Here is a 13184-nt window from a genome sequence, read left to right as displayed (position 1 = left end):
GCTCAGTTTAACAGTTCAGTTCAGATACTTCCATTAGTACACTTCTATATAGTATAAAGTGTACACTATGTACTTCATAGCGTAGTGTGCTAATTGTGCACTTACTGGAAATGATGGTCACAAAAGTTTCTTCATTTCTTCGCCTTCATTTCATTCCAGGTGATGCAGTGTTTTTGGCACGTTTTCCATTCAAACAAGAATCAGAGTTTGAGATGCTTTCCTTTATTGAATCGTTGAATAAATACTGTTACTTACATTTCTTGTCTTGTTTGGTCATGCAGTAAGAAACATGTGTTCCCTTCATCTAAAAATCTAGAACTAACCTTGCATGATCTACTTAAAACACCTGGTGCCCATCTGTAATTAGTAACACAAAAAGACAAACCCCCTAGTTAAATCATAATTTACACACAACTGTTTCCTACAACAAAGTTCTGCACATGTATAAGATGTCCTCTGTTTCATCTGACACTTGTAAATAATGGATGACCAGTTCAATAATTGTTAAATAACTAAATTATTGATAGCAAAAGACAAGGAGACATGCTTTCATGATACGCAGTGTAGGCTTGACCTATTTTACACCAGGAGTAAACAAAGATGAGACAATATGAACGGGAAGAAAATCTGCTGAATACATACTGAATGTAAAGCTGAATACCAAGTTAGGAGAAGCTCCTATAAATGTGTGAATTTGGATTACGTCATCAAACCCGCTTACATTTGCGTCCTGTCATTTGGCATAATTTTCATGTCATTAAACACTGGGACGATCCACTGAACCAGCTGCTCTGCAGCAGAGGAGAAAACACCCAAATTATAATCAACCAACTGGGTATGAACATCAAGACGTTGAATAGCAATAACAACCATATATTTCATGATAGTCTAAAAGAAAAAGTATGACAAAGATTATATAACTAGCACTGAATGTTTTGGCACTTCCCAAACTCTGATGGTGGAACTATGTTGTGAAATCCTCCCTGTTCTCTATCTAAAAATCTGACTTTAAAGATGTTTTCCTTGTGAAATATCTGAATATTTTTCGCTGGAGCATGTCTGAACTTCCATCAGAAAAGATACGGGATGACAGTTACTCAACTCTTGGGGAAAGGATACTTTTGCAGGGAGTCAAAGAAAGTTCACCTGTGCAAATATTTAGAAGAAAATGAAAAGTTAGAAAACTGAAAATTAATTTTTGTGTTGTGTAATGTAGTGTAATAAAACATACTTTCATACTTTAAAACTTCACTGGCCTTCAGACAGTCTTGTCAACCAAAGAATCCTGCACAGAGAAGATAATTGCTCGCATGACTTCCATTTTTAGCTATGAGAATAACAATTAGAGAAACGATCTTTTTCAAAAGCTACGTGACTCTGATTGGAGAGTATTTGCTAATTCTGGCTCTAATGCTGGGCAGCTGAATACAGAGACTGTGTTTCACTAATGAGCAGTGACATACAGCCCCATTGGCCCATGTTGGGAGAGGACTGAAAGAACAATGGACAGATAGAAGCCTCCCTGGACTGGATGTAGGGCTCCTGCTGCAGAGCAGAGAAAACTCTCCATGCCCTCACTAACAAATGAACAGAATAAAGGGAAATGACAATGTGCTCAATGAAATGGGTCAAAATGAATAATTACTCACCAAAATAGAGCAACAACTGCATGAGGCTTCCCCAGACTAAATATATTAAAAGGGGCATTCCACCAGTTTTACTCATAAACATTAATTTATCCATAACATAGGGGGACTAATCTGTGGGAACCAATGATGTAATCTGTGGCTCTGGAGGAGCTTTCTTAAGTCTGAGAAAATGACAACAACCTTAACCCATAACCCAAATGTATGACAGAACCACAAACTGGGTGCACTGAGTTTGAAAGATGTGGGCGTTTACCAGGAAGGGAGAGTCAAACACAGGATTGAGTTGCATTGTGGGAATTTGGCATTTTAGGGACTGAATGTCAGGATATCTCCGTCTCTGCTTACTTTTGATTTTTTGGAAGTCTCCCAACTTGGGAGTACCCAGTTTAAAGCAGGATTTCAAGTTTAAATCAGTCAGGGGGGTTTGCTTGTATGTCCACATCCCTCAACAAACCATCAACTTCTGACATATTTAAGAAATGCTGCTACTTAAAAAGGGGTGTGAACTTTCCAGTAGGCATGGCAAGTCCATCAGAGTATGTATAAGGGGTGGAACCTTTATCAACTAAACTGCTTATCCTCATCAAGGTCGTGAGGGGCTGGGAGCCTATCCCAACAGAATTATGGTACATCCTGGACTAGTCGCCAGTTCATCACAGAGCACAAACAAACAGCTGTGATGGGAAATCACATATGTGTGCATGTAGAATTGTATTTACTTTGTTAACTTTGTACTTGCTGTGTAAACTGTTTTTCTCTCTTGTAGTCATCATAACCACCACAGTCGTCATATCCTCATGTTTGTCTTGCTTGTGGTATCGTTAGACGAGCAAGATGCCCCAGACAACTATTTGTGTGATAACGACAACTAGCACATGACGTCTGAACTGGCCTGTGTCCTGTAAGCTAGAGTGTGAGAAGAAGGTCGAAGATTCTGATAAATACTTTGCTCAAGTGGGACTTGTTGTCTGTCTTTCACTCTGCAGACTGCTATGTGACCTTCATTGCAAAGAAAACAGTTAAACGAAAAAGTCGTTATTTCAGTCTCACACTAGTATAATAAGATTAAGAATAAGATAACAATAACAATTTGCAAACATTCATGGGCAATGTAGAGTCACCAATTAACCTGTTAAGTGCCTGTGGCGCTGTTAAGAGTAATTTGTTTGGACCACCGTGCCACCCATCAACAAACCTGGTATATAATATAATGTACTCCAGTGAAACAGCCATGCACCAAATACCCTACAGTTGTGTGGAAGTTACAGTGTACCATTTGTGAGGCTGTAGTGTGTTATTTCTGTTTCTATTTTCTATTTATAATGGCTGTTATTTAGTAATATTGGGGACAGTATACCAAGCCCAAAGATATGCAGTTAATAGGTTAACTGGTGAGTCTAAATTGCCTAGGTGTAGATAGATAGATAGATAGATAGATAGATAGATAGATAGATAGATAGATAGATAGATAGATAGATAGATAGATAGATAGATAGATAGATAGATAGATGTTAATTTCTCACGCCCTGTACACACATGAAATTTAGCTTAGTTAAATGGGGATCTAAAAAAAATAAATTATACCTAAAGTAGCATTACTTTTCCGGTTGTGCTAATAAAAGGAACTATGCTGCCATCTTGTGGCGATGAACAGAGTCCAAACAACTCTTCTACACCTCCAGGAGAACTAAACACTGCACAACATGGAAAAAAAACAACACTATATGGACTTATGTGTAGTTGTAGTGGTGAAAAATAGTTATGTGAACATGTGAACACAGTTGTGAAGGTTGTTTGTTTATAAGGCAGTTCATGTGTCTGTCCCCAGTGCAGACAAAAGGAGACTAAGTCCGATGATAAACACCTGGGGGCGCTGTAGCTATTCCATGTAGTCAGCCACCTTCAGTTTGATTCATGTTTGATTTTTGCATCAACACCTTTAAATCCTCCTTTGACCCCCGCCCCGTGTCTCTCCTTTATCTGCTTGGTTGTGACACTACAGTGTTACTACACAAAATATAATGGAAAATAGGCAGTTAATCCGCCAAAACGAGCACAATATGCTGAAAAACGGATACAAATCTGCTGTTTGACAAGCGTAAAATTCAAATAAAGAGGCCTAACCGCCAATTTAATGGTGCTTTTCTGTCTGACGTGCAGTAGGATGCATGTTTTCCACATGTTAAAGTCACATTATATGCTCTAAATATATGTTCGCAATTAGATTAAATACTTAATCTGTGTTATAGGATCGAGAGCAGGACTGTTTGGGCCTGCTTCGTGTTTGGTCACGGTACTTTTTTTTTCTCTGATTCTTCTGAGATGTTTTGATGGAAAAAAAAAAAACTGTGCAGACAAACCGGGACAGACAGACCTGAACAAATAATGGAGGGTGGACGCGGTGGGGAGTAGTCAGTCGTGCAGCCCTTACTCATTGGTTGCCTCAGACACAGTAGCTCTCCCTCTCACTCTCTCATAAATGCGCTCCCACCACCGACCGTAGCAGATAATCACAGGCCACTGTGAGACGGACACACCTTCCGCTGATTTTTTTTCTTTCTTGCCACAGTTTTTTTTACACGGGGATGCGTTTCGATTCAGGAAAAGGTGTCATCAGTCCAAGATTTCTGTCGTGTTTTTGCCATTTTTGCGCATAAGGTTACAAGATTGCTCCGCTCCAACTCGGAAGATGACTGGGGTTTTTGAGAACTTAAATACTGATATGCATTCGAACCAGATTACCTCAAGCAGCTATCACAGCTTGCACAAATCGCAAGAGTCTCCGACTCTACCTGTGTCCACGGCGACGGACAGCAGCTATTACAACGGCCAACAGCCTGGCCACTGTGCGGGGTCTCCATTTGGCCAACTCGGCTCTTACCAGTACCACGGCAGCGCCACGACCGCTGTGCCATACAACGCAAAGACATACGACCTTGGTTTCAACTCATCTTATGGTGCATACAGCTCCTATGGCTCCAACTCCTCTCCTACTCCAGCCGATACAGGTAAATAATAGACTTAATACATTTAGATTAATGTCATGTTTTGTTTTGGGCCAAACTCCAAACCTTAGGGCATTAACAAGGACAAGTTGAATCATGCGTAATACACTGTTTATGCAGTTGTTATGTATTAAAAAATGGTTGCACTCACAGCTGCGCACAAAACATTGATAGCGAATGACTAATTAATTTGTTAATATACAGAACTCTTTTCTTTTTAATTGGAATTTTAATATTAAATCTGATGTAATCTAATCTGATATAATGAACTGACGCCTGTGCAAAAATGCGTAATAGTTGCACACTAAAACAATTGCAATAGCTCTCGTGCGTAATGTCAATGTTGCATTTTGAATGTTCCTTCAGAGAAAGAAGAGAGCGAGCCAGAAATTCGGATGGTTAATGGAAAACCAAAGAAGGTCAGGAAACCTCGAACCATTTATTCCAGCTTCCAACTGGCTGCACTTCAACGGAGGTTTCAAAAGACGCAGTATTTGGCTCTGCCAGAACGGGCAGAGTTGGCAGCCTCGCTGGGCCTTACGCAAACACAGGTGGGTGCATCTAAGACATGTGTTCATCCGCTGTCAAAATATCTACTTTATGTAAAATATTAAACCTGTCAAATGGGAGGTATTTGAGTCGGAAAATACTGGCTAATCAATTTTCTGCTTGTATCTGTTTATTTCTCAGGTCAAAATCTGGTTCCAAAACCGCCGCTCCAAGTTCAAGAAGTTGTGGAAAAGTGGTGAAATCCCCCCAGAGCAACATGTTGCTTCCAGTGAATCTCCCCCCTGCACGTCTCCGCCAACTACTGCCTGGGACTTTCCACCACAGACTCAAAGAATGAACAGTGTCAACCCTAGTTTACCTCAGAGCAGCAGCCCTCCCAACACGACTGCGCCTTCATCGTTTTTGGCAAACTACTCCTGGTACTCAACCACGAACTCTACGACGCATCTGCAGCCTCTGGTCCAGCACCACCACAACTCCGCCATAAGCGCTGGGACGATATTCTGAAAGAGAAAAACAACAACAGCAACGACAACAACAAAACAAAAACATCGGGTTTAAATCGGACAATACTGGTGAAACGAAAAGAAAGAGAAAAAAAATGCCAATACCTTCATTTTACAGACCTCGTGTGTGTGTGTGTGTGTGCGCGCCATGCGAACTTTTACGCGCAAGCATCTAGGAAGAAGTTAATGGAGCGCAGACAGGTTCACGGACCATGCCAGTTTTTGCGCTGGCAAATGGTAGACACAGATTTCTACAGTTATTTTTGTATTTATTTATTTTGTTTATGTCGAGGGATGAATGAAACCACTATTACCCAAAGCAATCAGCCTGGGCGTAAGCCTTACTTTTACGCGGACGTCACTTTTTTTGCCATTCCTGCAAAATAATAATAATAAAAAAAAAAACATTCATCAGCAGGACAAACCTGTCACAAATGTAGCACAAGTCTAACTGTATCGTGCCTTTTTCAATATGACCTCATTTTGTTGTGCTCTGAAAAAAACAAAAAACAAAAAAAAAAAAACAGCTTACCTTTATCCATTCCTCATGTCATTAGTTGATTTAAATAAAACTTGGGGGGTAAGTGTCTGAATCCACGTTTGTAAATATTTTATCACATCTTTTTTTAAATAGCCCATGTCGCTTTGACTCTTTTTTTTTTAATGCTATTGGTGCAAAAATCCATTAATTAACCACCGTAAGCTACTGATTGTCCTACCCTCTGATGATTTAGGCCTCCTTGTATCACCCTTAATTGTATTTTTTTTTTGTCTTATTTATTTTAGCAGTGTTTCATATATGGCCAGACGTTATTTAAATAAAAATGTTTTCTGTGCACATGTATTTCTATTTTTTCTTAATAAAAATGTTTTCTGTGCACATGTATTTCTATTTTTTCTTTATTTATTTATGACTGACGAGAGTGTGTGTTGTTGTTATTGGTTTTGCAAAGGGCCTAACAATGGGCATAGATGCCCTTATTTATTTATTTATTTATTTAATTTTGTATTTGAGTGCTGGTGTCAAACAGCTCATTTCAAAAAGACGTTAACATATATAATAACACTTAATATTACAAATTTAACCTGTTAACAGTCTTTTATAATGAATTGCTGATACAAATATGTTACAGTGATTTATTCAAACTATAGTTATCTGTATTTATTTATTTATTTATTGGTTGAATTTAACCGGATAAAACGCAAAACAAAAAAAAATTAATTAGCTTAGCTTCATATGCTAACGTCTAGTTGCGTTGCCTAGCAACCGGGAGCTAACGTTAGCTTCTATGCTAATCACGGCCTTTAACTTTTTTTTAGTTACACTGATTAAAAAGGGTATTTCTCAAATAATGTTATGCTTTTTTAGTCATTAGTGTGCCATCACAAGTGGGTACAAGCATAAGATAATTCCTCAGCTGTCTCGGGTTAAAATTATTTGAGATGATTAGCCTGAACCGGCAGGCAGCAGGCAGAGGCCCGGGGGCGCAGGCTCAGCCAAGCGGATGGGGGGAGGCAACACAACAACACGCCTTGGCAGGCGAAGAGGGGAAGATGAGGGTGGGTATGAATGAGCACAGGCTCCTCAGACTCTGTGGAGTCAGAGAGCTGCTTTCCAGACGTTTTATGAACTCAGCCTAACAAGAGAAAAAAGAGAGGAACTCGGTCCAAAATAGCCCGGAGCTCCAACATCATGGAAACATTTCTCACGTCTCACAAGTAAAAAGTCTGTGATCTCTGAAGACGAGCACGTTGACCTACATTATGTTTGCGGCTAATGCACAGGCTGCAGGCTGCATGGAAAACACGGGCACACGTCCAAAAACAAAAATAAATAAATAAATGCTAGGAAAACCTTATTTTATTGTAGTTTAATTTAGGATATTTTAACTCCAAATGAGTGGAGAGCAGGGCTAATTATTAATACCAGTCACTTCATTCATAATCGTCACTGTCTATCCCACACGCTTCCCTTCAAACCACCACGGGCCATAAAGTGGGATCGTTTCCTTGTACATAATTAGGACTGCAGTTTGTCAGCGGTTGCTATATCTCCATGATGGAGCCTCCTCCTGGAGATGACAGGATCAGATCCCATGCATGCATGCATGCAGCACATCTGTGCCGTGCACATTTATTACCCCTATATATATATATATATATATGTATGTGCACCCTCTTGCAGGTGTGGAGACCTTTGCAGATTTGCCTGCTGTTATTGCAACAGAGAGTGCATGCAACGTGGCAGGCCTGCAAAAATAAATAACACAATATTAGCTGGTGTTTTCCTAACTGCTTCATTCATGTGTAACCCCATAGTTGTGAAGTCACCAGGACAGATTTGTGGAATATTTCATCATTTAAAAAAAAAAAAAAAAATACTGTTGTTACTGTTGTTTTGTGCTTTTGCATTTCTCCAGGCAACTTGTAAATGCCATACCCCTTATCCTAATTTATACCTAATTTATACCCTGATATGTAATTTCATCCACATTTGCTCTGGTTTGAGCATTCTGGCTTTCAAATCTGAAAGCCTGCAATTACTATATAATTCTTCGCAATTTTAGATGTCCTAATATGGGGTGTTATTTTTTACACAAGACAATTTCCCGCTATTTCAAGCATCAACATTGTCAAAGTCCTATGTACATAGTAAATGGGAATATCAATGCATAGTTTTTAGCCTAACATCTTGACTCAAAGATAATTATATCCGTGTGGAGCCTACGCAGAATTAGCCTGAATTACATGGTAACTGCTGCTTTAAATTTTAAAAAATTACTCATAATTTCCCCCAAAGATTACCAAGATCTCGAGTGCACAATGTCATCAGCGTAATGAGGAGTAAACATTTATGCTAATAATCTACATTTTTTTCCCCATCAGCTATAAAGAGGGGGAAATAAAGCAGACATTTTTCAGTCATATTCTGAACTCTGCTGCTATAGCTTAGACCAACACATGGGACACATTTTGTGGGGATTTAAGCGCTCATCTTGTGTCTGTGCTGCAGGATGATGCTGCTGCTGCTGCTGCTGCTTCTGCTACTTATCCTCAGCCTGCAAAATCCTGAGAGGGAGCTTGTCTCTTTTTTCCTTTTCAAGCTGAAAGGTGCGTGTTTATTTCTTCAATATTCATTGAATGTATCGTGACGACTGAATGCATTTTTGAGATCATTAAAAAGAAGGAAACGTGCTTGGTTCTTCTCCCCTTTTAGAAGCATCATTTATCCCCAACCTTCATGCAGCATTTATTTTTTTATTTTTTTAAATTCTCAATCAAATCGGTGAATGTTGCTGATTCTTTGATGATATAAAACTATTTCAAAGAGAGTGAAAAAACTTGTTCTTTTTTTTTTAAATATCCTGTAACTTAAAAGAAAAGTCTGCAGTGTGCAACCAAAAAAGAGCTGCTTTTGTAGGGAAAGTCCTATAGCTCAGAAAGCTGCTCACACCGAGAGGAAACGTAAAGAAGGGGAGACACACAAGTTGTTCCTGTATTTCAGTCTCTGCTCTCATTACTCTTACATTGTGCTTTGCTAATTTTGAAGCCTCTTCGCATTGACAACTCCGTAATGTACACCTGCAAGCAATTTGCCAGCCTTATACATAGGCTTAAGTCTAAAGGGAACATTGACTGAAATGGCAGCTCACCTATTTCGCTTCTTTCTTTTTTTTTTCTTTCTCTTTTTTCTTTTTCTATTGCAGCAGAAAATTTCTTTCAGAGCACTATCTCTTTTGTCAAAGCAGAAAGATCCTCCTTGCGAAAAGAGGAGAAAAAAAATGCTCATAATTACCTCAGAGATAGGAAACTGCATTAGAATAAATAAGGGCGAAATTACTGTAATTATGCTGGGTTTGATGGGCTCAGCTTGTATAATCAAGGGGAGAATACAGCGAAATAACACTGACCCTCTTGGATGTGCAGCTGCGCCTTTCTAGGGCTAGGTAGGCAGATTTATGTTCGCTACAGCAGCAGCAGCAGCAGCAGCAGCAGCAGCACAATTCATATTATTTCTTAATGGTATTGAAATATACATAGGCTGTTCTACTTATTGCTCACAAAGGACTTCATATGAGGTCTGAATTTTATATGTATATGCTATAAGCAACAATAGAGACGGGCCTGAAGCAGTTACACAAGGAGCACATAATATAGAAAAACTAGGACAGACATGATTTATGTTTAGTCTCTCTGAAGATGATTAGATAGGTGTGATGCTGCTGCTGTATAAAAACAAAACAGCTTTCATACCTACTACTATTACTATTAATACTCCTCCTGCTAATAAATAAATTGCCCATTAAACAGTGGATATTGGAGAAGATATTAGACATTAAACGGTCTGTTTATGGTGTGATTTATACCTCTCTGGACTCATGTTGGCCTCTTAGGGAGATGCTGTGCAGACCGCACAAATTGCATCAAGTCATCAAACATTAAAAGTGCAAAACGTTTGTATATTTATTAGATATTTATATATTTGTGGCGATGCTAAAGCTGGAGGTCGCATTTACAAATCATATTAGAAATATTTTTTTAAAAATCCCTTTTTTCATGTCCTTGCACATACAAATATTAACATTAAATGAATTAGTTTTTTTTTATTTTGTTATTATTTTACTATTTATAACCAGTCCTTATGTGTTTGAATGGACAGGTAATCTCACCTGTGTCATTTAGTTTCTTGTATCAAACTCACATCTGACCAAACTACTAACATTTTAACACATTTTTTACGCTACATAAAAAAAGTCCTTAAAAAGGCTCACGGCTGATTGCGTAACTGGAGTGAATGGATAAAGTGTGAAGCTCGAACAAGAGGGCCTTTGAACTTTTCACTTTCACTGATCTCTAATAATCCGCCTTGTGTCGCGTTTTGCTCATCCACTTTTTTTTTTTTTTTTTTGCAGCACCTGCCTCTCGCAAGCAATTATTCACTTAACACACGCGCACAATTGATCTATCCCATTCATGGTTTAGAAGACAAGTAGAGGAGGAAGATTATCTTTGAAGAAAAGCTGAAAGAAAGAAAAATAAGCGACGTTTTTTTTTTGTTGTTGAATGAATCCAGCGCCTTTTCTCCTGCTGCCTGCATCATCACCGCTGCGCTTAAATCACAAATCCTATAAGTGATGTAGCTTATAGGGCGAACAAAAGGTTGGTGGCTTCTGCACACTTATTTAACATTCAGCATGTGTCACATGCAGATATTTTCATAGAGATTTTAGAAGGTTTGACAACATCTGCAACCAGTGAGCAGCAGCACAAGCCCATGTAGACACGATCATAAATCTAAACGACGAGCCTTTTGCAGCTCACATGGTGTCTGCTACAATAGCCAACATGATACTGCTTTGTGTCAGCTCCCATTAAACGTGCACCATGCTGAAGCCTTTCTTTTGTACGTGGAGGGGAGGGTGGTGGTGGTGGTGGTGGTGGAGGAGGTGGTGTTAGTGTGTAGAGGTTGAATCAGACACCTTATTCTTCTTTTCTTTTTTTTTTCTTGACATAATTTAAATCATTATTTTACTGCTTTTGAAACTTTGCACATTATGTACATAACCTTCAGAAAACAGATCAATAAATTAAAGTGATCAATACAAAACTAAATATTTTCTATGTTGACTAAACACATCTCGACGAACACAGAAAAGCCTAAAACCCTGTTTCACAGCGTATCCAGTACAGCACAAAAACAAGTCTGAAAATTATGTACAAAATACAGTGACAAATGAGCTGCTCATCTTCATCAGGATCATATTATTATTATTCTTTTTTGTTGTTTTGTTTGTTTGTTTTCCAAAAGCAGCAAACTGTCAGGCCTTTTACATTTTTTCACATAACATCGGGGCACGGCATAGAAAAAAGCTTTGCTTGCGTTAGTGCAGCATTAAACAACACAGTGTTGTTGTTTCAAAAAAAACAGAAGAAAAAAAAACAGAACACAGACTGACCTCAACAACAGAAAAATAACTTAAATAACAAACACATAGAAACAACATAGTAGCAGGTTGAGGCTTTTGCACATTATGCATGAAGCATAATGGCCTGATGGTTATCTATCAGTGGGATTTGTTAATTATTAATAATAATATTTGGTTAATCCACCTTTTTAACTGTTAATTTTTGGGTCATCATCATCATCAACAACTTGGGTCCCGACATGTGGTGTAAACAAACACGTGTTTTTATATATATAGATATTTATATATATATAAACGAGAATAACTCACACAAATATGACTTTAAAAAAAAATTAGAAACTGACACAAAAGTGATAAACAGCAGCCAATAAAAGGATCCATTTGTCGACGGTTTCCGCTGACTGTCATGGACTTTGTTGCCCTTGGGCGCATTGTGTGCCTTCTCGGTCTTTCAATCCCTTGTGTGCCGTCATCCGGTATGAGGAGGCCGCTGTGTCAGCTGGCGGCATGCGGCAGCAAACTCCGGGATGTCTTGTCTTCGTCGTCGTTGTTGTTGTTGTTGTTGTTGTTGTTGTTGTTGTTGTGTATTATCAGTGCTGCAGGCTCCTTCAAAACGTCCTGATACTCGAAGCAGAGTCGCAGTGAGTGTGTGAGAAGGAGAAGGAGGTGTGTGTGTGAGCTGAGGTCTCTCTTCACATGAGCTGTGACTGTTGCATAGACTCTTGGTGTGTGGTTGGATACCATGAGGTGTAGCTGGGAATGTAAGATCCGGTCGTCCCCACTGAAGTCTTCACGGTGGTCGGCGAGCTCCAGACAGGTGCCACCGAGGGAGAACCGCTCGACAGTCCGCGGCCAGTGGCTAAAGCATTGGCGTCAATAGTGCCACCGCCTTGCTTCATCAGTTTCTTGAATTTAGATCTTTTATTCTGAAACCAAATCTTCACCTGGAGAGACAGAGGAAAACATTTGGATGAGACAAAAAAAAAAAAAGTTTGGAAAGAATTTACGCACGCAGCCAGACGCATAAAAAAATCAATAAATATTAATATGAATGTGACTTTTATGTCATTAAATAACAATATAATACTCAGACATTCTTAATTTGGTGCCATGCATTGATTTTATAATAAAAATAATAAAAACTAATAAATTAAAATAACAAAAAAGTGTAAAAAATGTGCGACGAGTGAAGCTATGTGTGTGTGTGAGAGAGAGCGTGTGTTTGTCTTGCCTGTGTCTGAGTGAGTCCCAGCGACGCTGCCAGCTCTGCTCTCTCCGGTAACGCCAAATATTGAGTCTGTTGAAATCTCCTGTTCAGAGCTTGAAGCTGTAAACTGGAATAGATAGTCCTTGGTTTTCTGATCTTCTTCCCTTTCCCGTTGAAACGCACCTCTCCGCCTTCGACCACCGTGTTTTTCTCCGTTTCTGGCGCTGTAAAAATGGAGCAAAGAAGAAGGAATGAATAAAAAAAAATAAAAATAAAATGAGGAGGTAGTTGTAGCCAACAGTGCTGCACGGCTATGAATACTCCAGCGCAAGTTTTACAGGCTGTACTTTAGGTATAATTACCCTTAATTGCATACATTG

At 39.0% G+C, this 13184-nt stretch overlaps 2 protein-coding genes and 1 long non-coding RNA gene across 5 annotated transcripts in view; 2 read left to right on the top strand and 1 right to left on the bottom strand.

The window, feature by feature from the left end:
* The first annotated feature begins 4108 nt into the window (after nucleotides 1-4108).
* Nucleotides 4109-6508, top strand: dlx2a (distal-less homeobox 2a). The gene is made up of 3 exons (XM_010741934.3): nucleotides 4109-4657; nucleotides 5021-5205; nucleotides 5345-6508. Exons 1-3 carry the CDS (start codon nucleotides 4339-4341, stop codon nucleotides 5669-5671), a joined length of 831 nt encoding a protein of 276 aa, XP_010740236.1. The 5' UTR covers nucleotides 4109-4338; the 3' UTR covers nucleotides 5672-6508.
* Nucleotides 6509-6930: 422 nt separating this feature from the next.
* Nucleotides 6931-13184, top strand: part of LOC113748233 (uncharacterized) — a 10917-nt gene continuing 4663 nt past the window's right edge. The window contains exons 1-2 of the long non-coding RNA XR_003464194.1: nucleotides 6931-7230; nucleotides 8684-8781. This is a non-coding gene — a long non-coding RNA (uncharacterized LOC113748233). The remainder of the gene's footprint in view (nucleotides 7231-8683; nucleotides 8782-13184) is intronic.
* Nucleotides 11447-13184, bottom strand: part of dlx1a (distal-less homeobox 1a) — a 27892-nt gene continuing 26154 nt past the window's right edge. For all 3 annotated transcript variants that reach the window (XM_027291258.1, XM_010741933.3, XM_027291257.1), the window contains 2 exons: nucleotides 12829-13028; nucleotides 11447-12541 (listed from right to left, as the gene is read on the bottom strand). In XM_027291258.1, the coding sequence (XP_027147059.1) occupies nucleotides 12290-12541; nucleotides 12829-13028 (452 nt within the window). In that variant the 3' untranslated portion in view covers nucleotides 11447-12289. The remainder of the gene's footprint in view (nucleotides 12542-12828; nucleotides 13029-13184) is intronic.

The sequence above is a fragment of the Larimichthys crocea genome, chromosome XVIII (assembly GCF_000972845.2).
Source record: "Larimichthys crocea isolate SSNF chromosome XVIII, L_crocea_2.0, whole genome shotgun sequence".
In the NCBI taxonomy this organism is placed as follows: Eukaryota; Metazoa; Chordata; class Actinopteri; family Sciaenidae; genus Larimichthys; species Larimichthys crocea.
The sequence above is the reverse complement of the archived record's forward strand: the minus strand, read 5'-3'. Positions and strand labels throughout refer to the sequence as shown.

Excerpts from the sequence above, each read along its gene's own strand:
- dlx2a (XM_010741934.3), top strand. The coding sequence starts at position 4,339 with ATGACTGGGGTTTTTGAGAACTTAAATACTGATATGCATTCGAACCAG. Across the intron at positions 4,658-5,020 it reads TCCTACTCCAGCCGATACAG|AGAAAGAAGAGAGCGAGCCA; the intron begins GTAAATAATAGA and ends ATGTTCCTTCAG. Across the intron at positions 5,206-5,344 it reads TGGGCCTTACGCAAACACAG|GTCAAAATCTGGTTCCAAAA; the intron begins GTGGGTGCATCT and ends TTTATTTCTCAG.